This window comes from Melanotaenia boesemani, chromosome 2 (assembly GCF_017639745.1).
Source record: "Melanotaenia boesemani isolate fMelBoe1 chromosome 2, fMelBoe1.pri, whole genome shotgun sequence".
NCBI classification, from domain to species: Eukaryota; Metazoa; Chordata; class Actinopteri; order Atheriniformes; family Melanotaeniidae; genus Melanotaenia; species Melanotaenia boesemani.
In genome coordinates, this window is record NC_055683.1 from 13,313,056 (window position 1) to 13,338,573 (window position 25,518).

Consider the following 25,518-nt stretch of genomic DNA (forward strand, 5'->3'; position numbering starts at 1 on the left):
GCCGGACATTGTGATCATGGATGATCTGCAGGGAAAGCCAAATGATGGCCACATCAGGGAAATAAAAACATGTAAACTGGGTTGTAGCTCAGTATGTGGTGGTGTAATGGTGCGGGTGTGTGTACCATCTTCTGATGGCTATTTCCAGCAGGATAATGCACCACATCACAAAGCTCAAATCATCACTGTACTCCAACAGTCTCCAGTCACCAGACCTCAATCTAACAGAGCAGCTGTGTGATGCGGTCACGTCCATGTGGAGCAAAATCTCTGTGAGGAATGTTTGATATGTATACAGATGTGTAATTACACATAGAAAATAAACTATATCATGTATATCGTAGCAGCTTTACATGACTAACACCACACTAAGAAGCTTTTTCACTTTTATTAAGTTCCATATACATCAATATTTCTTCAGCTGTAATACAAAAAAAGAAAAAAAAAAAAAGTACAAGTCCAAATCAGATTTTTACAAACAGGGCAGAAACCTTCAGACACATCCTTTCATCCTTCTCAATCACTACTGCAAAGCAATTAATTTACAACAGCTTATTACCGTACTTTCAGGTTATTAGAAGTTTAACCTACCAGGCTACCACTGTCCAGGTATTTAGTACTTCAACTGTCTTTCATGCCACTTCAGACTAAACAATGAGTGGAAATGGATGAAAATTTGTTCCACTATGAACATCGGAACTCAAGACACAAAACTCTTGATAGGTGATGCTCAATAAAACTCAGCCATAGGTCAGGGTTCAGTTTCCTGTTTCAGTGGACACCAAAAACCACAAAAAAATGGCCTGAGAATATTTTTTTGGGGGGGGAAATAAAAACTGCAATCAAAAAAATAAAGTTCATGGAAATATGAGATCTCCTTTAAGAGTTTTTTTCGAGGTAAACTTTCTTGTGAAATGCCTCAGTTGTTGTCGCTGCTCTGTACAGGCCCACTGATGAAGACAGGTCCCGACAGGTCCCGACAGGTCCCGCAAGGTCCACCCCCCACCCACCCCCCCTTCCTCACTGCTGAAAAAAGGCAGCGCTGCATGACGGATGGTTGCCCCCGGTTGCACGGTGGAGCATCAGACTCACAGTTCAGAAACACCATTATTCTTGGCAAGTGCATTTTTGTTTTTTTTTTGCAACGTACAGACGCTTCCTAAGAGGCTGAAGAAGACTGTAGCTTGTTGTTATGAGACCTACAGGATGTGGAAAGAGGGGAAGAGTTGAAAGCTCTTCACATTATTTTATTATTACAGCTTAATAATGACTTAGAGAGGATGCAAAGCAATCATCATGAGATCCTGCAGCCATGTTGGTGTAATTAACTGGGAATGTCTTTATTGGTGATGAAATTTTCCACAAAAACTAACAAAACTGCTTCGTAAGTGGAAAATCCTCACTCTCACCAGGGCATTTTAAACTCATAAAACTAATCTAAAATGATTAATTTCAGTATTTAAAACATAACATATCTCACAAGCGCTGTACATGATAAAACACGTTGATTCAAAGGAACCACTTTAATATCCAGATGAAGTCAGACTGAGGGGAAACATCCAAGATGCCTCATAAATATATCTCTCAATAATAAAATATGTAGCTTTTATTTATTTTAAGTCTACATTCTCAGAACCAAAACGCAAATGTTCAACAGAAATAAATACAAGTTAGAAACTAAAACTGCAGTTAAAATCCTACTGAACTTGATCTAGTGAGTGAAAGGCTTCATGTTTGGGATGAGAACATGATGATGGTGGGGATGATTTCAACATGGCTGCCATTTTACTGTCTTTACAGTGTCGTATGTTTGTAATTGCTTCCTGAAAAAAACCTAATAAACAAACAAACAAAAGCACATGTGGTGTTTGAGTGTGTTCTTCTCTCTCTCTTTTTTTTTTTTTTGCTGTTTTAGAAACAAAGTTTTCATGTCAGTATGACTAGAGACCCCCAGCATCCAGTCCAGACTCCAGCTAGACTGGCCCACCTAAGAATCTGACAATCTGTAAGAAAGAAGAACATGGGATGGCTTAAATAAAAAAAAGGCATGCAGGAAAAGGTGAACAGACACAAATGATGGATGATAACAATGCTGGACATGCTCTCAGAGCTACTGAGCCTTCTGTGCATCCTCTAATCTATAAATAAAGCAAATTCTACTGCAAAATACAATTACTACACATGCTAGTGGTACAGGGAAAATAAAAAGTGAAAGGCAGCTGTTAAAGCTCAAATGAAACTGAGATTACTGAGAGAAGCACAGATGAACGTTTCACCTCACCTGCTCGCTTTAAAGCCTTTCAGCTTCTGCACGAAGAAGGCTTCAAGCACCTCGGCGCACTGAAAGAAGGGCGTGTCGTTGGGGTTGTAGTAGCGGCAGTTGTCGAAGATTTTGGTCACGTCTGCCACAAACTCTGTAAGTTTCTGGTAATGTCGGTTTTGCAAATGGGTTTCCATGGTTGAAAAGTCTAAGAGGGATAAACAAATGGGAAGCAGAGCTTATTACATGGTAAATTCTCAAGAGCTATTTATAATAAATAAAAGATAAAAATTAACCCTGTAAAATTACATCACTTTTAGCTGCCCCAAAAAAACAAACATGCAAATATTTTTTTATATCAAACAGTCCCATCATTATTTATTTTTAATATTAAGTTTATTTAAAAAAAAAAGGACATATTGTACATTAATGAACATAAGTAAAAAATACTAAATGTAAATGTGCACAGAGTTAGCAATGAGTTAGCATTACAGCTAATTTATATACGATGTTCCTTAGTAGGCCACAGACAAACTTTCAACAATACTTCTATAATAACCAGATACAAACATACAAAGTAAAGTGCAAACCGGTTGTAGTTATATTGTACAACATGCATGACTTAAAGTGCAAGATTTTATATTTCAAGTACTTATAGCTGGAGTATAGCTACACTGAATAAGTATGATAAGTGTAGCACATGACTGGGATTAATCTGCCATTTTGGGGGAACCAGCGTTATGTTTACAGCAGGTAAGCAGTGGTTGTCGCTTTTTACACAGACGAGTATTTCTGGTTTTGATATAAAAGGACAGTTTGGACGAATTAAAGATGGCTGCATTTTAGCATGCCTCCTTTAACAACAACTTTAAGATAAAAAAATGTTTTGGTTTGTATAGAGTTAAATGAGTTTCTATCATTAGGTCTTACCCATTGGTTCCTTGATCACACGGTAATAATCTGGTGCATCGTGTGGATCTACTGGTTCGAGGAAAGGCCATGCCATTTTATGCGCCTGAAATGGAAACAGAATTTAAAAACACTAAATACTGAAGATGTGATTACTGGAAAATTTCTCAGTGTGCTAGCAGAAAGCTACAGCTAAAAAGAGAAAGGACTAAAAAAAGAAAATAATATCAAGATACAACCTGAAGGGTGCCACTGGTAATGGCAATAATATTTAGTCTGTTTTCCTTTTCTAAGAAATTATTTTTTCTTTCTCTTTATGCCTTTATTATTCTATTTATTTGTTAATATATATATATATATATATATATATATATATATAAACTTTTTATAACTAATATTATGAATATTATAACGTAATATAAACGCCCACATATGGAGGTTTCATACCTGTAGAGATCGTAATATCCTTTTCAACCCCTCGTAGTCTTTGTCTGTGAGCGGCGAAAGTACCGTCATGGCGTCTTCTGTCGACTGACACTGCGGACACACGTACACGTCAATGTGATTGGCTTCGCTCTGCAGGATGCCCACGCAGCGGCCGTGGTACCAGTTCTGGCAGCGATCACAGCCGATGTAAAACCTGCAGAGGAGACCACCACAGATGGTCAGGACACTGATGAAAGACCCCGTCTGCCTTGATACAAGCTGAAGCAAAACTACATACTGCGATTCGTCATATGGTGTCCTGCAAATGCAGTACAGCTCCTCGTTGCTTCCTCCCTCCTGACCACGTTTACAGTCATTACAGACAAAGTCCTCCAACTTCTTGGCCTCTTTCTCTGTGATGCCAACGCAGGCGCCATGGAACCAGTTGGAGCACAGGTCACACCCGATGTAAAACCTGTGGAGAGAAGAGAAAACAGCTGGAGTTTGCACCACCCTGAAAGGAAATCAGCTGTGGCGTTTCCATGGGGCTTACTTTGACTCGTCGTAGGGCGTTTTGCAGATACAGTACAGCTTGGTGTCCCTCTTGTGATCCTTTGAGGTAGAAGACAACTTCCTCTTCTTCTTCTTGTGTTTCGACAAGCTGGAATCTGGGTCCTTGTCTCTGTCCTTGTCTCTGTCTCTATCCCGACATCTGTCCCGCTCTCGCTCCCTCTCTTTCTCTTTTTCTTTCTCTCTGTCTTTGTCTCTGTCTCTGTATCGGTCTCTGTCTTTGTCCCTCTCTCGTTTCTTGTTCTTGTCGTGGTGCCTGTCTCGGTCTCTGCTTATGTCTCTGTCTCTCTCGTCTTCTCTCTTACGTTTATGGGATGAGGAGGATGAGGTCACTGTGTGGGAGCTGTGAGAGGAATGTGTAGGGTGGGCAAGGTGGGATGAGTGGGAAGAGGCTGCTTTGACTGTAGCAGCGGCAGCCTGAGCGATAGCCACTCGGGCTTTCTCCTTTTCCTTCTGTAGCCGGGCCAAGTCCCGCCTCAGCTCCTCCTGAGAAGACGAGACATTTAATGTTTAACATCTCACTTTTAAACCCCCCAAAAATAGCCAAAAAATGAATGTAGAACCATTTTAACCACAGTCAACATAAAATGTTATTTTTTCAGGACAGTTTCAGACGTCAGATTATCTGGAAAGCTTCTGTAGTTTACATAAAGGGTAAGATATGGATCACAATTTAACCCCCAGAGTTACACACTCCTGTCCCCGAGTAGTGCTTGGAGGTGGCGGCGACATAGCAGAGTTTCAAAGATTAAAACTGTAGACTTTCACCTCCTGCTTATGAAGGCGTTTCTGCCAGAACCTAACCTGCACTTGCAGCTGCAGCTCCTTGTCCATCAGCGCCCTCTTCTTCAGGATTTCAGCCTTCAGCTGCTCTTTGTGCTTGTACAGCAGCGCGGTCAGCTTGGTGGCGTTCTGCTTGGATCGTTTCTGCTCCACCACCTCCTCCTTCTTCCTCTTCTTAGCTGCCTGCTTCTCATCCTTCTCAATCTTGTCAAGGATGAACTTCATCACCTGGTTGCACACAATCATTCTGAGGACAAAAAAGAAGAAGAAAAAAAATGGTTCAGATGAGATGGTGAGAAATAAAGGTGAATTATTTCTAATAAATCTGTGATTGCTAAGACTCTGACCTCTGGTTTTCCTCTCGCTCAGCTGCAGCCAGGCTCTTCCTCTGTTTCAGCTGTTCTGCTGAAGAATTCTGCTTCGCTGCCACCTGATTTTTGCAAAAAATTCTATTAATATAAAGAACATCTAGATAATTCACATGTAAATGCTGTCAGGAACCAACAGCATCATCTTATTTTTTTTTTTAGTCGCACCTGCTTTTGGATGCCATCCTTGGGACTAACCACCTGCACATTCTGCTCCTTCTGTTCCCTTTTAGACTCATTTTTCTTCTTCTTTGGTTGTTGTACTTGCTGCTGCTGTTGCTGCTGGATCCTCTGAAGCTGCTCTTGAACACTTGCTGGTGCCTGTATGGTCACCATGTTCTGGATCTGGTGAGCCTGAATCTGCCCCCCTGGTTGCTGGATCTGGATGGGTAGCTGTAGTTTAATTTGCTGAGGAACTGTGCCGCCCTGCTGCTGGGCCTGAGCCTGGATCTGGGCCTGGATCTGGGCTGCGACGTGAGGCGGAAGGGCTGAGAGGAGCTGGACTGGCTGCTGGAGGCCTGGAACGGTGATGAGCTGATGCCTGATTGGAGACTGGACCTGAATCTGAGGCTGTGTCTGAACTTGAGTCTGGCTCTGAGGCTGGAACTGGACTTGGAGTTTTGCTTGGACCTGAAGCTGTTGAGGGACTTGGGTCTGTTGTGGTGACTGGACTGAAAACTGAGGTTGGGTTTGAACGTGGACCTGTGGTTGTGGCAAAGCCTGAGGTTGAATCTGGTTTTGTTGCTGGAGCTGGACCTGAACCTGGGGATGGAGCTGGGTCTGGATCTGGGGTTGTGGCTGAAGTGGAGTTTGGGCCTGAGACTGGACCTGAGGCTGTTGCAAAGCCTGAGGTTGTGTTTGTGGCTGTGTTTGAAATGAAGCTTGAACATGGGGGTGGTACTGAGGCTGGACCCTTGGCTGAAGCTGGGACGGGATTTGGGGCTGGATCTGGGGCAAGGTTTTGGTCGGAGACTGAAACTGAACCTGTGGTTGAATGGGAGCGAGGGGCTGTACTTGGCCTTGAGGTGATTGTTGAATTTGTGGCTGAATTTGTGCCTGTGGTTGAAACTGAACTCTGACTTGGGGCTGAATCTGAGCTTGAGCCTGCATGTGTGGCATATGCTGGACTTGACCACATGGCTGGACCTGAACCTGTGCACAGATCTGAGCTTGAGTATGGACTTGGGGCTGGAGCTGAGGGTGTGTGGGTCTCAATGTGGATACAGAGGAGACTGGTAATGCCTTCATATGAACCTGCACCGCTGAGATGGGCATATGAGGCAGCTGCTGCATGGATACAACAGCAGGCTGCTGGACTTGTGCTTGAGACTGAGGAGTCAGAGACGCCTGAGGAGAAGGAGTAACGGGGGAATGTGTGGAGACGGACACCGGTGCAGGGGCAGGTGGCGTAGCTGGAGCTGCAGCCTGCTGAGATGTCTGAACAGGAGTCTGAGCTTGAGATGAAGCTGGAGTCCAAACTTGGGGCTGAGCTGTCCTCTGTTCTATCAGAGCTACAAGAGAAGACATAAATAACAAGAAACACACATTAAAAACAAAACACATGCAAATAACCACAAGACATCAGCCATTTTGGATCTACCTGGCACTGAAGGTGTTGTAGAGGTGGCTGTGACTGGTGTGACGACAGCGTTTGCAACAGCTGCGTGAAGAGGAACCGGAGCTGCTGCTTGGATTTGGGTTAGAGCTTGTCCTGGAGGTGGGACAGCAATTTGGGTGGACACGATAGCCATGATGGGAGCAGAGACAGGTGCGAGGGCTGGGGTTGGGACTTTGACAGGTGAAGAAAGTGAGGCGGAAACAGGCATTTGGACTGAGGTGGTAGCAGCTGCTGCTGCAGTACAAGAGACTTGGGAAACAGGTTTGACTGAGGCAGGGACCTGCATCTGGACTGGGGGTGAGGGTAAAACTGGGGCAGGGCTGAGGGATTGTGGCTTGACAGCCTGTTGTTGGACAGATAGTGAACCTGCAGTGTGAGCTTGTACAGGGAGTGAGCTTGGTGTAAATGTGGAAGCTTGGGTTGGTTTCGGAGCCATAACTGGACTTGTATTTTGTGCTGAGGAGGAAACCTGTGTTGAAGCAGCCATCTGTGATTGAACAGGGAAGGGTGAAGCAGTTAAGGAGGAAAACTGTGTTTGCAGGGAAGCCTGAACTGCAGGTTGTGGTGGCAGAGCCAAGGGGGGAGTGACTTGGGTTTGAATAGAAGCAGAAACTGAGCTAGGGGCCAAACTGGGCTTTTGAGAAGGGCCTGTAGAATGTGTGGGGGAAGGCAAAGGGGCTGTCATTTGTGTTTGGGCTAAAGCTGAGGGAGTTGTTTGGACTTGTGCGGGGACTTGAGTTGACATTTGGGTTTGAGGGGTCTGAGCTGTGGCAGGTTTTGAAGGGGTAGCAGTGGTAGTGGGAGCTGAAGCCGATGAGGATGGGGGTATAGGAGTGAAGAGGAAGCGCTGGACTTGGCCATTGGGCATGGCTGCCTGCATTAGCTGCTGACCAGGGCCGGGGATGACCGTAACACCCTGTGGGATAATTTGAAGCTGGCCCTGGGTCTGGCCTTGACCCTGGATCACCACTGTCAGACCTGGGTTTGCTCCCTGTTTCCAGAGGAGTTTCATGAGACAAAAACATATCACAACCCAAGATTAAAAACTAAATAAATTTTGTAATACATAGAAAAGAATTGACAAAAGCTTTTAAAAATGCTGTGTTTACCTGTGCACCCTGTGTCAGCTGCATGAGTTGAGCCATTGTGAGTTTTACTTGACCCTGCTGGGGTCTTGGGGTCTGAGATGAAGCTGTAGGAGACTGTCCAGGAGCCGTGGTGGCAGCGCAAGGCGACGGTGCTGCTGCTCTTGGAGTAGAAGGAGAACCAGGGACAGCTGGGGCTGCGAGCTGACGGGATGCAGCCTGCTGAGGCTGACCTGGAAGGAACACAGATTCGTAAGAAAAACTGAAGATATTAATCAAAGAATAAAAATAATCAGTCAGACCGAACACCTTGCTGAGCCACTGCTGAGCTTCTGTTCATCGGGGTGCCCACAGAGGTAGACGGGGTTAGTGTGTGGTTCACTGCTGCACCAGGTTGTGTTTGGCCTCCTGCTTCATTGGTGGCCTAGAAAACATAATAAAGAATAAATCGGTAATTGTGCTTGTATACAGTGGCAGAGCTGGACTTTTATATGTGACTAGAATAGGAAATCTTACCAAGTATAATTACCCCACTGCAGAGGCAGATTATTTCACTTGATTATAGTCATAATCTTCTTTATTTAAGTGTTTTTTATAGTGTTTGTTAACTCATAACATCATTTTTGCAGTAAAAAAGCCAGAAATATGTCCCTTTTATTCTAGGTAGCTTCATGCTAACATCAGGTTGATAATCTTACATAACATTAGTAGTTGTACCTAATCTAATCTAGAAATATACTGCAAAATGTCAGCATTTGTAAAGGATATTCAATTAAGAGACTACTTTAAAATTTAATTCAAATTGGTGTAATACCACTGGTCATCCATGTGTCTGGAAAGACATTTCTGTCCTCCTGTCAATCACCTGAAGTATCCAATCAGATTTCAGAGGTGTCAAGCGCCATCTTTGGCCACCCCTCTGCTCACATTTCCCCTGTAATTCAGTAAAACTCTACAAAGGATTGGCTGAAAGACAGCAGACCTGTTGCTGAGTGGCTGCAGCTCTGAGGTTGATGTTGCCAGTTGTAGGATGTAGTGTGCTGTATGTCCTCAGGTTAGCAGGAGGCCCAGAGGGAAAAATGCCCAGAACTTTTTGCTGAACGACACCTGCGGATCAAAAAAATGGTGTAAGAAGAAAAGCAAATATGCAGCGGCCACATGTAGTTATACAAGTCAAGGATGTACAGATGCAGACAGGCATGCAGTGCAAGTCTGTATGTGTGTGTTTCCTCACTCCGTTCAAGACCTCTACATCTGTTTCACAAGCTACACTTTTACACGGGGAAGCCTTTCACTCGACAACAAAAGGAAAAAAACGACACTGCTGTTATCATCCATGCTCCGTGTCAACACTCCTTCCATCCATCAGGCCCAATCTGCAGCGAAGCTTGCCAGGATGGATGACACTCATGCTGCCTACCTCCTTGAGTGGAAGGCATGTTGAGCGCGACAATCTTGCTGTTAGCGGGCAGCGGCAGTTTGGCGGCGAGGACCTGGCCAGCCACAGTCACTGGGCTGCCAGGGATCTGGAAGGTTTGCTCTGAGGTTGTGATGCTGCCAGCCACCGTGGCCACCGAGCCAGTGGAGGCTGCAAGACACACCATGCCACCTACGGTCACGTGCACCCGACAAAGGCCGCCATAACAGCCAGGGTACGGCTGTGGTGTCCACTCTGAGCCAGCAAAGTGGCTGATGTTTTAAATTCCGGTAATTAAATCAGCTTATTACTCTAGATCAGGGAATTTTATATGATTGAAAGTGGACGCCACCAGCCATGTCAAGTCAATGTGAAAAATGGAGTTATGAAATAAGGAAATGTTGATGTTTTGTATGGCTTTACAATGTGGGAAAAAAACTTAGAAGGTAAAAACTGAAATGAAATGAATGACAAACGCCTGTTGCTAACAGATGAAGGGTGAAAATGGACGTGACTCTTAACCACGCTTCATCTTCTCACCTGAGCCGTTGTTGGTCTGTCCCTGTTTCACCCAGGATGCGAAAGACTGATGGAAGTTCTTGTCTTGCTGGAATGAAACCGGGGAGCCCAGTTTGGACGCCAGGACCATCTTGGCTCCAGGTGTTACTTGACCAGGCCTCTGGCCGGTAGAAGCTGGACTACTGGGAGTGCTGGCTGAGGCAGTGGTGGAGGTTGCTGTGGCTGTGGTGACCGTGGTGCCCAGTCTCTGCTGCTCAAGGCGTTTCTAAAACAAGCAACATGTGGAGTGTGTTTAATTTGTTTGACCTGAAAACCAAAAACCTGAGAAAATTCTGCGTGTTCGGTTAACCAATCACTTTATTTGTATTACACTTTTAATGCAAAAAACACAAAAGTTTGGTAAAAAAAAAAAAACAAACAACAAATGAAACCCCTAATGTACTAAGAGGATTATATGGGTGGAAAAATGAGGAGATGCTGTCACATTTGGGGGAATGTATATACAAAAAAAATAATAATTATAAATATACTACAATAAAAATAAGTTAAATAACAATAAGATTAAATAAGACTAAAGGTAGAATAAAATGAATGACATTTACCTAAAAGTAAAAATATGATTTGTGGATTATAAAAAAATAAATATGTGAATAAAAAAGGGAAAAAATAAAGAGTAAAAAGAGAGGTCTTGGTCCGGTGTGTGTTGCTCCCACCTGCTGGGCAGCAAGTCTAGCTTGCTTCAGCTGATTCTCCAGATGAGCCTTGACTTCTTCTGCCGTCTTCAGAGCGCTGCCAGCCTTGGATGGATCCACACCCTGCGACTTGTCCCTCTCCACTCTGTAACATGGAAAGAGGCAAAAATGTGTAAAAGCAGTGCTCTATCCCGCAGACACTAACTTTAGAAAGACAAGACTAGAGGAAACCTGCTGTGTTCCCCACCTCTCTGCAAAAGCTCTGATCTCCCACAGCTCCAGTTCTTCTTCAGGGACCCACGTCTCCACAGCAACAGGCCCCATCAGCTTGGCTGGCTCCTGCTTCTTGGGCCTTAAGGCACTTGAGCGCAGGCCTTTCCTCTGAGGAGTCGGTGTTTCTACTCAAGAAAAGCAAACGACCAACTGTTAATTATTCTAATAAATTCTCCAATAATTATTCTAATATATATTTTTTTATCTTAAATAAATTCCCAACAAACTTTTACCTTTGGGAGTGTCTCTGTTTCCGAGAGGACAGATGATCTTCCTGATGCAGTACTCGGAGCGGATGCCATAGGGCCCCACGTCTCTTCGTTTTATTATCTCTGTTGTGATGATGTCTGTGTCTGTGGTTTCTATAATTAAAATAAAAAGAACATCCGTAAATTCTTATTATTTCACCCCTTATTCGAAGAGGAAACGTGTTAGTTGTTCTTCAGTTGAAGTGAAATGCTGATTAACATCCTGAAAAGGACAAGAAAAGAAACAAAGGGAAAGGCTAATACAAATACAGGTTAAGGCATGAGGAATTTTCCCACCTTTCCGAGTTGTCCCAACAGCAGCAGAGGGCTTCACAGCCATGTCGTCCCACCTCAGGCAGGCCCACAGCAGCCTCAGCATCAAACTGACCCCTGCGAGTGATCTCACAGTCTGGAGGCGGTACCTGAACAGCCATGGCAAACATCAGCAGGTCATTCCAACAATGTCAATATTTATATATACTTATATTTACTAGATTTGAACTCTTGACATTCTACTGAGAGAAGATTGTTTTCATAACTACAAAAATATTGAAATGGAAAGAGTTAAATAGCTTATAAAGAACTCTAAATGTGTTACGGACCTCCATGTGATCCCAAAGGTGGGCCGAGGTGAAGGGTACGGCCATATATCCAGAGCCGGCTTGGCGTTGTAGTTGAAGATGAGCACTTCTCTGATGCCCGCCTTCCTCGCCAGCTTCTTCAGGTCATCATTCGGCAGCACAAAGATGCTCTTCTTGCTGCTTTTGGTGACAAACTTGCGGTAAGACGGTAGTGCCGTGCCCGAGCGTGCCTTCTTGGACTTGGAGAACCTGAGTAGGCTGACTCGGTCTCTAGTTGAATACTCTTTGCTAATCATCATGGTACTGGTTGATGTGGAAGTGGAGGCGCTCGTTTTTTCGGTAGGCTTCCTCTTCTGGGGGATGGCTGCTCCTGAGCTGGGATGAGCGGTGGAGGAAGCCGTAACGGAGGCGTCTGAGTTAATCGCTGCTTGAGATGCTGCTTTAGGTTTACTGGTGCTGCTGGATGCATCATTCATGAGGGGATTTGGAGATTCCTTCGAGGGATTATTAGAGACACAAGTCTTTAAGCTATCAGTATTCTGACTATTGTTGCACAACGAGGTTGGGGAATCGATCTTTGCTGGCCCCTCACCGGTAACAGCCACATCTCCACTCTTACCAAGAACCTCTCCTTTATCTTCCACGTGGTTCTCTAATTTTGGGACTTTAAGTGGAGGTGGGAGGCTCACGTCGTTTTGTGAGAGGTTCCCATTCATCAAAGACTTGACGGGCTCTTTTTGAAGCTCCTTGATGTCACTTTGGACTTGAATCAGAGGGTCTGACTTGATGTCTTTTCCATTCACCTGTGATGGGCTGGTCTTACTTTGGGTTACGTCTGTGCTTTCTGTGCTGCTCTGTACGCTGCTTTGCTCCATTTTGTCATACCCGCGTTTCTTAGGGTTCTCTGCCACTCGAGTCACTTCTGGTTTCTGTGTTTTTTCACTGCTTTCTATTGTTTCCAATGCACAGTTGTTTTTATTGTTCAGTTCAGGCTCTCCATTCACTTCTTTACAGACATCCCCTCCGTTCCCATGCACATTATTTAGCTCAGCCTTGCTAGGTGCTGTAGCTTCAGATTTGACATCTGTGCTGTCAGTTTTAGTCTCCGAGTCTTCCTGCTCAAAATCAAGCTTTTTAACCACGTGGTCTTTCACCTGTAGGTCCTCCTCCTTCTCTTCTGCTTTAACACTCGGGGTCGCAGCAGGCGGCTGCTTGTTTAATGCCGATCCTTCAGTCTTTACTGCAGTCGTGGGCTTTGTGGTGGACGTTTTGGACAACGAAGCTGTCTGTCTCATCCGCTCAAGTCTCTGCTTCTCCTCCAAGGTGAATTGTTTTACCCGACGCTCCAAGAGTCCATCCAATTTGGACGGTTTTACCTTCTTCTTGTAAGCCGTTCGCAGCTGGAAGCCCTCACTGACATTCACAACATCATGGAAGAGTTTTGATGCTGCTGCTTCGTCCTTCTTGAGTTGTTTGGTTGTCTGACTTGGTTTTTCTCCTGCAGGATGTAGAACATTCGAGTGAGAGTGTTTGGTTTCAATATCATCTAAAAAAAAAGATAGAAACATCTTTCATAAACAACCAGACAAATCAGACATAATTTGATAAAAAAAGGGAAAAAAAAGCATTACCTTTGTCAGCGGAAGACCTTTCCTGGCAGGATTCTACCTCCATTTTTTCATCTTCTTCCTGCTCTTCGGCTTTGTTTTCCTGCTCTTCCTTTGCAGTTTCTTCCTCCTCTTTGCTGGTCTGAGGTTTGCCATCATCTGCTGCAGACGAGCTCTGAGACGACGCAGTGATGGATGCGTTTTCCTTGTTTTCAGTGCCCTGCTTCTTGCTTTCTGTCGACTCTTTCTGCTTATTTACAGACGCAGCTGCGTTTTCCTTCCTCAGCCTAGCTGCTAGGAAGTCAACAAAAAGCGCACATTAACCTTAAGTGTCAAAAAGTAAGAGAATATATTGGTCACATTAGGAAATTCCGTCAGTTTAGCTCTTACCCTCCAGCTCTTTCCGGTAGTTCACGTTTGTGTTTCCTGGAAGTTTTGGGACAAAACGGTGCACACGAGTCTTACTGACCCAGCTCCAACCTCCATATCCTGTCACCCTGTACTCCTCCCCTTTCTGTTTCCACACCTTAATGCAGCAATTTCAGAGAACACATACACAGACATCATTGAGCTGAATCAGTACACATGGAGCGACATGCAGAGCTGGATGACTAATGGAAGCTCCTGGCATTTTACCTGGTGTTTGATGGGAATGGTGTACTTCACCCAGGTAGCCTGCTGCAAGGTTTCCTCGTCCTCCAGCTTCTTCTCTTTCTTTTTCACCTTCTCCTTCTCCTCCCTCTCCATGGAGGTCATACGATGCAACCTAGAACAAAAAAACAAAACGTGAAGCAGAAAGAAGAAAAGCCTGCTGCCAACGAACCCTCACTCATGTTGTGGAACAATAATTCCCAACCGAATCCTGTCCGGTCTTTTGGAAAACATTTGACAGTGACAGCTCCTGCTAGTTTCTCAATTTCTTTACCTTGTGTGTCCAAGAGAGTCTTTCCACACTGGCAGCGTAACCACTGGTTTGATTGCACACTCCAGTATAGCTAAAGCCAAAGCAAATTCCCTGGCTTTGCTGCACATCTGCACCGCTTTGTTCCAGTTGGTTCTGTGAAGAAAAAGACAAGCTGTAAACAGGGGTTAAAGCAAAAAATGATCCCAAGCCTAAACTGTTGTGTGTGTGGGGGAGTCTATTACGCAAACAATACATAAACAGAATAAAGGTTTCACATATCCGACGCTGTGTTTCAATGAATGTACCAGGTCTGTAAAATAATTCAGAATAATTTAATTTAAGATATAAACATCCCACATCTAGGGGTTTTTCAGCAGGACCTGGCCTAATGTGCTCTGCATGCAAAAAACAAAAAAACAATAAAATTATCCCTTAATTGCATTTTAAAAATGGAATCAAAGGTTTCAGAATTATAAACTGAACTGTGTTTATGAATCTTCATGCTTTGTAGAATAATTCAGTCCTTATTTGAACATCCTAAGCCAGTGGTGGCCAGCGTCGGTCCTCGAGAGCCACAATCCTGCAGGTTTTAAATGCGTCCCTGCACCGACACACCTGTCTTAAACTAATGAGTCATTGTGCAGATCCTTATAGGCTGTTGGATCCAATTAATTTGAGTCAGGTGTGTTGGTGCAGGGATGCATGGAAAACCTGCAGGATTGTGGCTCTTGAGGGCCGACGTTGGCCACCCCTGTCCTAAGCGGTAGTTTTTCTGCAGGACCTGGTCTATTGTGGTGTGGGACCCCCAAAAGAAATGGATTCACCCTATTTGTACATCACAGATCAGAAGCTAACTTCATCAACGTCAGGCCCTGAACATTTCTTGCACGCTCATAGACAAGAGTTTAAAAACTAAACAGCCTGATATTATTTACCTTATTTAAATGACAGCGTATCATGGCCCAGATGTGCAAAGAAAGTTGTGCGCGCTCATGCAGGTGAGCACACTCGCATCAGGGGGACAGACAGAGAGCAGGTGCCCGAAAATATGTGGTAAAATAACAGGCAATAACGCGGTATCACAAGTTCACCCTCCACCAAACCAACAAAACTGAGATACCAACGTTTACAGCTACAGTATTCACTAACGTCTCTGCTCCATCATATCCAGATCTAAACTGCAGCTGGAGCTAAACTACACCGACCCGCTCAACGTCTGATTGGTAAGTAATGCTTTTGAGAGTAAAGCAGTGTTCCTCTCATAGCCTTGGTAGATTACTCAATGTGACAACAGTCCACATGAGAGCACATATCAAGTTATTAAGTTTGCCCCCCCACCCCCCGATTGCTTCTTTGAAGGTTTGTTTCACTTGATTCGGGTCCTGCTCTGGTAGGTTCTGCAATTTTGGGGGTTAATTTAAAGCTCACAGCTTAAGTTAAAGCTTACGTTTCAAGATTGCAGTTGCTAGGCAACAATCCAACACCACGTTGAGTTAAGCTCACTTTACCTTAAGCTAATGTTTGTGCTTCATTCATCGGGATGTTCTAGCAAATCTTTATGATGAAGTCAGAGCTCCTACCAAGAATCGAGGCCATGATAAGAGTCAAAGAGCTGGTCGTGGTTTGCTGACACTAAACACACATAGCAACGATGCTATAAAAACACAAGGTTACACGAACTGAAGGATGCAGGATTTCTCATGATGGGTCTAAACTGGACTGACGAGTATTTCTCCAGTTTAAAGCGCAACTCTTTCTTGGATCACATAAGGATCTATGCGTTCACATAGCTCAACTTTTCCAAGTTATCTAGTAGGGGTTCAAACTGAGCACAAGTACTTGCATTTGAGTACTTGTCGATGCAGAGTACCAATATCAGCACCAATAAATCCTATTACAGTTAACTGAAAAGAGTGTGGACCACAACATCAGATGCAAGGACTGAGTGGTTAACTGTGTGATATATCAACATCTTCTAAGTGTAGGATTGGAAAACTGTCAGTATCTTCATAAATAAGGAAGATGAAGGGGTTTTAAGTGGATTCGGTTCAAGCACATAAATACCATAAAAAGCTTCTCTCACCGAGATAATGCTCCCTAGTATCTAGTCTGTGAACTTGCATCCAACATATGAAAATACTGGAACAACATTGCACATCTTCCTCACAAGATCAGCGATTTTAGTTGTTTGACCACGACAACAAGAGCCTACAGAAGTCATAAAAGTAAAAAACAAACTGTCTTCTACGAGAATCAAAAACACGTGTTGTTAGTAAAACCTAAATGTAAGTGCTGTGTGATACATGGCTAAAACAAAAAAAAAAAAAAAACACTCATTTTCCTCTGATGATCACATGACCCTGACATGAGCTGTACCTGTGTGAGGCCCAGTTGGGATGCATAAACGGTCCGGGGATGTTCGTTTCCAGCTGGATGATAGTGAGACGCAGCGTGGAGACGGTCAGGCTGCGCGAACCGTAGATGGAGCCGTTCCATTTGAACTCGGACACGGTGGTGAGGCTGAACTTGTGGGAGAGGTGGCGCCTCTTGTCGTGGTCCTCCCGGTGCTGATGCTTGTTAAGAGCCAGGACGTTGGTGCTGTACTGGTTATGGTAGACCCTGTATTTACCCTCCTGACCCAGCTTGAACAAGTTGTTTAAATTCACCGTCAGGTCCCTTTTCAAGAAGTTGAGGCGAGAAGTGTTGCCATCGAAACATAGAGGAGATGACTGAAACCAAAGATGGGACACGTTTAGGATGTATTGCTAAAGGAAAAACGAAGACACAATGTAGTCTTTACTGAAAAAGGGCATAAAGAACTTTTTTTTAACAAAATTTCCAACAACCGACAAACATCACCTCTTTGCTGTTTCTGGACGTGTGGTTTGTTGATTCCTGCCCCGAAGCTTTTTCAGGTTTTATCTTCTCATGATATTCATCTGTCATTCAGAAAGCAGACGACCATCAGTGCCACAACTAAGACAATTTATCCCCAAAATTCACTCTCTGCGATCTGACCAGTCACACGAGTGATTACCTGTCCCGTCCTGGCTGGTAAAAGAGGACTGGGAGGACCTGTCGGCCAGGTCAGGTGGCTCCAGTTTCTTAAGGCTCCCAGATCCAGAAACTTGGCTGGCGTTGCTCGCTGCCTCTGGCTGAGACGGCTGCTGCTGCAATTCATCTTGGGTCGGTGTTTTGGAGTCATCACGGTGTGCAACTTCGCTGCTGGACTCTGATTTCTGGGCCTCATCTGGAAAAATGCAGTAAGAAAGACTGAGTTCAGTAAAAAATAAACAAGGAAAAGCAACTATGAAGAAATACTAGTGTGTGCAAGTTACTGGAGGCAATAAGCTTTATGCCACTGTGTAAAGAAAAGAAGTCAAGCAGCAAATAGAAAAAGAAATGAAAATAATATGTAGTAGACGAGCCAGTGGTTCATTAGTCCAGCTAGGCTCATGAAGCCAGACTGATCTTGGATAGAAAAACCCACACAAACTGTACACCTGCTTCACGGCAGATTTAAGAGCAGAGGTCTGTCTTTTGAGCTGACAGCAGAGTCCTGCATACATTTGCAGCTCTTTGTTGACGGGGTAGCAGGTGGGGGCTTCCAGGCAGAGAGTCCTTTGTTTGAGCAACAGGAACACGACCAAATAACCAGAAAGTAGAATGAGAATAAGGAGGCGCTTGTGACAGACGTGGTGTGGTAGCTGCTGCCAGGGACGCCATCTACCACGCTGCCAAAATGAAAAGAAAAAAAAAAACAGCCTTTTCAGGACCGCGAGTACAGGAGACAAATCCTGATAAAGGCAAAACAAGATGCATGGCAGAAAAAAAGCCCACAACAACTCAGAAAGGCTGATGAGAAGAAGGAAAATATCCACTAACAAAACAGATGTTAGCTTAAGCTAATGAAGAGACACTGACAGGAAGAGCGCAGGTTAACTAAGGCAACTTGAACGTTATTAGGCTTGAGCTTGACAGAGAGTGTTTAACAGCCACAGATGAGCGTTTTATGTTCAGGGACATGAGCAAAGAGACACTAATGTCTCGTTTTACAGTGCACACTTAACAAGAAGGCTGATGGAATTCAGATGTGATGCATCGGGGAGGGAATATAAATCATATTACAGGAAGACACCAACCAACCAGACACACATTAAGACTGCTGCCTAAAAATCCAGCCAGCATAGCAGTCGGCCTAGCAGCAAAATAAAACTATATTGGTGATAAAGACATCAGTTTGCAGGAAAAACAAGACAATCAATGTGATCTGCTGTTTTTGTAAAGATAAACTGTTGTGACAGTTTCATCCTTTACAAAACTGGAGAGAGGGTCAAACGTGCGTTAGACGTTGGGCTCATGCGTTTTCAAAGCCGACTGCTGCTGTCTCAGCCAATCAGAGTGTCTGTGGGCGGACTGCTGACGGCATACGTTCCCCAAGCGGCTTCGCCGAATCTCCGTGTCCACACGGACTCGCACTCGATAAGAAGAACTTGTTTTATAGAATTAACGAAGTTTTTAAAAGTCATTAAAGGACTTTCGTAGAGGCTAAACATGCCATCACCTTTTCACTGATCAGATTTTCTTCTACTGCTTATGTGTCATAACAGGAATTGTAGGAGCCATTGCTCGTTTTTCATCGCCTGCATTTTTGTTTTTTATTATCAGAGCAGTAAAGAGGCACACCAGGTGTTTAAGCAGCAGCCGCAGGTGATGCAGGGCAATGATCTGCTTGGGTGCGGGAGGATGACACATTTTATTCCACTTTCACTATTTGCACCTTCATTTTTACTCATAAACGTGACCCGTCACATTTCATAACCTCATGAAAGCTTGAAAATAAAGACGAACTTCACCCAACGAGGACGGCTGCTTCTGGACTGATTTTGAAGCAGGTTATAAACAGATCTCTCCTCCCACCCAGCTGAGTGGCAAAATGCCAAAAGTCGCCACAGGAATTTTACGCAAAAAAAGTCAGATTTTAGATTAATTGAATATTTTTAGGTCATTATCTATATTTTTCTCTTGAAACGTCACTTCCTCCCTCATAACATCGAAGCGTTATCGCATCGTAATCCTGCTCTTTTGTCTGTTCCAGCAGGAAAACAAGCCTGATGGCTGGAAATCAGATATTTTCCTTCTGTGTTTAGAGGGAAATTTCTTCCATCTTTTTCATATATATTTAATTTTATTACAATAAAGTTTACGTTGGGACTAGACATCTTTTAACTGCTACTGTGTAAAGAGATTACTGTTGTTATAATGCAGTCTTTATGTTTTAACAAAAACTTTGGTTCATATAAAAATAAAGGTTGCAATAAGCTACCTTCTAATTCATTATTGGATTTTTCGAAATTACGATCAACAGGGTGGAAATTTTTCCTGCTTCCATCATCAAGGAGCTTCTATGGAATTTGGCAACATTATTTGCACTCAAGGCAACACACATAAAAAAAATAAAGTAACAACGTGATTAGTAGCAAACAGAGACGGATGAACTAGAAGGATGCACAGCGAAGCGGCAGCGTGTGAAGTGGAGGATGACAGATGGACCGCAGGCGCAACAGGAGGTGCTCATTCACAAGTACCTGTCCTTCCCTGCTTTGCCCCTGGAGGAGACTCTCCGCGCTCCGGGCTCCCAGAACGAGCAGTTTGTGTTTCGTTTTTTGATTCAAGTGATTCTGTCTTAGGTGCAGTTGCATCCTGGGTGGCAGAGGCGGGGTTATCTGACGCGCATCCCTCCTCTGCAGCAGGCTCAACGGTAGCTGCTGTGGTAAAACAGCACCGTTTGGTTTTAGTGCTTTTCTCTTGTAACTGATGCAGAAACATCCTTATGTGTTCTGCATCCGTATATGTAAGAACTTTTTTACCTTGTGAACTTCCATCTTCCATCGACGCCGCATCCTCTGCCTTGTTGAGCTGCGACGAAGGCTCAGCATTGTCCTCAGCCGGATTCGCAGAAATACCGTCCGTCTCCTGCTTTGCCTCCTCTGATCGCCTCTTCCCCTCCCGTCTGATCTTTAAACGCTCTACCGTCACATCTAGAAACAAAAAAGAAACGCTCAGTTTATCTGTAACACTGAAGGCAACAGTGAAGTGAACGGAAACACAACTCGTGTAAATCAAAATGCAATGTTAGGTTAAAAATATCTTACACGAAAACAGGACACTCTTTACATCTGTAACTATATTTATAATGCATTGTTACTAGTTTCTTACTCGAGTCTGGGTCAGACAATCAGAGCGGCATCGCAGTGATTGACAGCAAACATACCACAACTGTCTGGGTTGCAATTTAGGGAATGTGAGATAAAGTAAACAAACTTCTACAGCGGCCTCTATGTCTCAGACAGAGATGCTATCAAAGGCAGTGAAGAGCGGTAAAACATTTATCACAGGCTGCTTAATTTATTTCATTCTGCTTGATTTAGAAAAAAATAGCAGCAGAGAAGTTATAGAGCTTATGGATTTAGGACAAGTAGGATTTTAAACTATTGTGAGGTTAAATTAAGTAACTAATAATCTAAGCCAACATGAAGGCCTGTAATTCACTTAATGTTTCATAATTATGCTCTTTGTTAACAAATCTGACTGTAAGATTATAGTAAAAAGATGCATTATAATTTCTGAAAGTCAAACATTTTGATCCGAACATCAATCCAGGGTGGTTAGTTTATGGTCACAAATCAGATCCTTGATGAGAATCTCAGATTTTATGACAATATTTTGCTAATATTTGTTTAAAAGTGTGATTAAAAATGATCAAAACAGAACATAAACTTTATAAAATACTCAATATGTGTCTGTCTGCCACGATAACATGTTTTTAAGTTTAAGGTGGCTGTTGGTTAATTAGTTAAGACTCAATAACACAATGAATGGTAACATTCGTAGCTCCAACATATATTAAGCATCCCAGTCCGTTTTATAAAGAGAAGCTTAGTTCAAGGAGCACCATGCAGCAGCATCAGCAGCGGACTTTTAAGAAAAAATATACCAGCAGAGCCATGAACCCTCTTTACAGCAATCACTTTCCCAAAAAACGAATGTTTTCTTACTTTTCAGACCGAAGCGAACTATTCAAACCTGCAGCTTCTGACAAAACACCCGAAGCACATCTGCAGTACAACGCAACACCTTGCTATCGAAGGGAAGTCTGGTACAAAAACAGAGATATGGCAGCCTGACAAACACAAACGGAAACTGCTCTTCAAGTACGCTAAAGTCTCCTAACCACTGACTCCTTGGGGGACGGCTGAGGGGGGTTAACAGTTGCTCGTTGTGAGTGAATGTAAGGCAGGAAGAAAAGGCAACATCAAACTGTCATCAACACAAAGTGCTGCTGCAGAACAAATGAACAATGTTATCTGAGGATACGTCCGTCCAAACATACAGATGTGCACATTTCCCGCATAAATGATCATTATCTGTCAATGTGTTCAAACATCAGCACAAACCTACTGTTCACCACAACAACATTACTTTACTAAAGTTTAATCGACATCATATCACAGTAATAACAAGTAAAACCAGTACCATTGACAGCGGTGAGGTAGGCTTTACTGTTCCCACGTGCTTTGTTGGTAAGCTCCTCTGTGATGTCCATGTGAGCTTGCACTTCCTCCTTCATTTCTTCCAGGGTGGCATAGAGGTCCGTTTCCCAGTATTCCTTATCCAGGGACTCGATGAGCTCCTCCAGCTGTGCCTTAGTGCTGTAGTACCAGATCTTCTTCTTCTCATGCTCCCCGTCTTCCTCCCTGAGGGGAGAGAACAGGACAGGCTTATAGATGTTAAACAGACTGAATCAACAGTACTTGGCTCCTTTAGTCTTTATCATGTCCTTGATTCGTGACTGTTTAACTCAAGTACCACCACAACAGAAAGTTTAAAAAAGGTTTTGATGGATACTTGTGTTAAAAAGCTCTGCTGTAACACAACATAATTTGGGGTTTGGAAAGATATTCAGGAAAAAAAAAAACAACTGCCAATGAAGATAAAGAGCCTGTGCTGTAGATCTCTTCTGTAATCTTGAAACAAACAAATGACGCCGTGTATGGAAGCTTGTTGCATTCTGCTTGCCAGGAGATTGTCCCGATGACTTGCAGTTTCACTTTCCAGCTGTTTTACATTTCAGACTGCAGAAGGACATACAGCCCAGAAATAAAACTGGTAAATGTGAAAGCATTGTTAAGGGAATTTAATTCAACCTGCAGCAATTTTGTTTGCATGGCTTTTATTTTTCACTGGACCAACTTCACGGCCTGTTTGTGTAGGCTACATGAGGTTTCACAACGGTACAATCTAATCGCTTTTCATGTTTCACAAGGCCTGATGAATAATGACTCAGATCATTAGGTCATAGCTAAACGCAGCACCTCAGATCGTACAACTTTTCCACAGGCGTTTGAAGCTTAAAACTTGTCCAACTTAATTTGCTTAACTCCAAACTAACCGAGGACTGTGTGACATTTTGGAGTAATTTTAATAAACACAAGGATAGTGAGGGTCCTAACTTACACAATAATCTTTCGAACAAGGAACCAATATTTCCTCTGGTGGCGATCGTATCCGATGGGCTCCTGGCGGATGTAGGGCCTGCTTTTCTGTGCCTCTGTCACACAGTCTGTGACCCCTGGCACTTTGTGCGCCACACAAATCTCACACTGCCACTCCTCCTCTGGAACCTCCTCCAGCGGCGGCTTTACGCACTCCAGGTGGTAGACCGCTGTGCAAGTCTCGCAGCAAAGGAGGTCACCCAGGCGGTGACACACTCGGCAGTGGTCATCATACTGCATACTCCCATCAGACAGAAGCTCTTCCCGAGCGATGTTAGTGGTGAGGAATTGATCCACCAAAAACTGTAGCACCTTGATCTTACTTTCAAGAGGACCATAGGGATATTCGTCCATCTCCAGGTATGGCAAAACATGATGGTACTCCTGGTCACTCTCACAGTAAGCCCGCAAAACCTCAGGCCAGGTCATCCCATCAATGAAGAAAAGAGTGGAGTTGACACTGTCCTTAAGGTCGGCAGGGCCAAAGGTAGTGTTGGAGGAGTCTTCCTCGCGTAGGATGGCCTTTAGCAGGGAAATATGGGTTTCTGCTATTAATGTGCACTGCTCCTGGCCAACCAGAGAGGCGCAGAAATCCTCAAAGCGGAAAGGGGAGAGACGCAGCACAGTGCAAAAGTTCCGTAGCACCTCATAGATGGAGGTGGCATTGAGCAGCTCCTCATTAGGCACCAAGAGATCCTCAGAGGTGTCCGGAAGCTCAAGAGGAGGAATCTCCTTGTTCTCAAGAATGGGGGTGCGAGGTCGGGGTGCCCGTACTTTTTTCTTCCCTACGAGACATTAAAAAAAATAAACAAATAAAAATTTGCATTAACTTCAGTGCAAATATGATTATAACACCGCTCTTATAAATAATTAACTATTTATAGTTAATCTATGTCTTCAAAACCAAGGTGGAAATTTAATAAAATTCTTTCTATGTTATAATTTCATTATAATCATTTATTCATGTTCAATTACCTTGCTGCCACATTAAAATACCATATTTATCAAATTTGCTAATTATTCACAAAGGTAACTGCAGTTTCTAATAGCAAACTTCTACATGTGTTACTTTGAATGAACCTGCTCTACTCATCATTATTGGCTAAATGAGGCAACTCCATCCTCCTGCACACAGGAAAACACTGGCTGTCAAGGTGGCTAACCACATTAATTTAGTTCAGTCTTAACGAAATAACAACTTCTACAGTAATTGTATCCACTAACTGTGGTTATTAACAAGGGGTTTGAATTTATAAGCTACCGTATGTTGACAGCAAAGAGCTAATTCAAGTGTCAAAAATGACAGACATGCTAGCCGAGCCAAGTTAGCTAGCCTAACTCTTCCGTTATTCTTTTTTTTTTTAGAATTACGTTATATTTGACCAACCACAGTTTATTATTCTCCAATGACACTTAAATGTTGCGGACAACAATGAATAAAATAAGTTCAAATTATCTATCAAACAGAATTAACATAATAGGTTGAATGATGCTAATTTAGATAGCTAATATTAGCACGCTAGTAGCTAAGTTACTGATTTGGATACAACTGTGGTAGCTCGCGCAAGAGACCCTTGCAGTTGTTTTATCACTATGTGGGCTAATTTGATGACATACGGTAAAGGAAACGAATTGGGACAGTGGTGCAGGTGCTGCTTCGTTTCACCTGCAGTGGCTATATTAAGCAGACTGAGGCCTGTTATCATACAATGTGCATTCTCCATTTTGAACAATAACCTTACTGCTTCCTGTAGTGCTCAGAAGCATTTATATATGCATTTTCTAACCCATTGAGGTGCATGTTCAGGCAATGATTTGTCATGACAGTGTTTATTTACCCGGAGTGCTTGCGTGTGTGCTCTGACTCCGAAAGCTACTCTCTGTGCAGTAGCTGGCAACATCCTCTTCCTCGTCCAGCACATCATCTTCAAGGCAATCAGAATCCTCTTTGAGGGCCTCATCTTCTTCTGACTGAGGTTCCTCCTCAACAAACTCTTCCTCTTCAGACCTTAGACTCACAGCGTCATCGTCTTCCTCGCTCTCGTGGTCATCGTAGACCACTGTTTTGGGCGCAGCCGATCGCCTGCCCCCACGACCACCTTTGCCTCCTCTGCCACCACCGCCACCTCTACCTCGTCCCCTGCCCCGTGTTGACGTTACAGATCCCCCTTTCCTCTTTCTGGTGGACTTGGGGGTCTCCCTTATGGGGCTATCGCCGTCCTCGTCCCCACTGTCTCTAAACCTGGGCTTCAGATTCCTCCTGGGTCGCAAGCCCCTGGTCGTAGCTGGGGATTGCTCATCGGGTTGTAGCGGTTTGGGCGGCCTGCCCCTTTTCCCTCTCATGATAGACGAAATCTATTATTTTACAGTCCCAATTTTTGCGCGTATTTGGCATACACGAATACCAGCAAAAACCGTACCGCCACAAAGTTGAACAGGTGAGGATTCAAACGGTGCAGTATCCCTATGAAGCCCCTTGGTCTTTTCGGGCGTAAAAGCTCAAAACGTTAGCCCGGCGTCCCGTTCAGGTTCGCCTTGAGCCGCCATTTTTCTTCTCTGCCTCTCTGGCTGAACAAACAGCAGGCCCTCACTACAGGAGTCACGTGGTGACACTGCTTCCAGTTCAGTGGCAACAATGATCGAAATAACAATTACTCTACAATATTATCAATTTGTTTTAGTCACACAGCTGCTAGATAAGTT

At 43.8% G+C, this 25,518-nt stretch overlaps 1 protein-coding gene across 8 annotated transcripts; it reads right to left on the minus strand.

Annotated features, from left to right (window-relative positions):
- Positions 1-1,064: 1,064 nt before the first annotated feature.
- Positions 1,065-25,374, minus strand: bptf (bromodomain PHD finger transcription factor). 8 transcript variants are annotated; one of them, XR_006012137.1, is made up of 33 exons: positions 24,654-25,374; positions 22,778-23,600; positions 21,797-22,017; positions 20,131-20,301; positions 19,849-20,028; positions 17,298-17,510; positions 17,120-17,199; positions 16,637-16,989; positions 14,282-14,413; positions 13,993-14,122; positions 13,747-13,882; positions 13,381-13,650; positions 11,771-13,295; positions 11,466-11,590; positions 11,154-11,282; positions 10,895-11,045; positions 10,669-10,792; positions 9,977-10,220; positions 9,440-9,607; positions 9,002-9,126; positions 8,329-8,443; positions 8,044-8,252; positions 6,917-7,925; positions 5,485-6,827; positions 5,296-5,378; positions 4,970-5,195; positions 4,149-4,651; positions 3,894-4,070; positions 3,617-3,809; positions 3,191-3,275; positions 2,282-2,468; positions 1,707-1,834; positions 1,065-1,199 (listed from the first exon to the last, which is right to left on the minus strand). XR_006012137.1 is itself a non-coding variant. In XM_042000594.1 (32 exons), exons 1-32 carry the CDS (start codon positions 25,156-25,158, stop codon positions 1,160-1,162), a joined length of 9,972 nt encoding a protein of 3,323 aa, XP_041856528.1. In that variant the 5' UTR covers positions 25,159-25,374; the 3' UTR covers positions 1,065-1,159. The 8 variants fall into 8 exon arrangements, 7 of the variants coding, with proteins under 7 accessions (XP_041856528.1, XP_041856494.1, XP_041856473.1 ...); XM_042000594.1 differs by lacking the exon at positions 1,707-1,834 and having other exon boundaries at positions 13,381-13,647; XM_042000560.1 differs by having other exon boundaries at positions 1,065-1,834; positions 13,381-13,647.
- Positions 25,375-25,518: the final 144 nt, after the last annotated feature.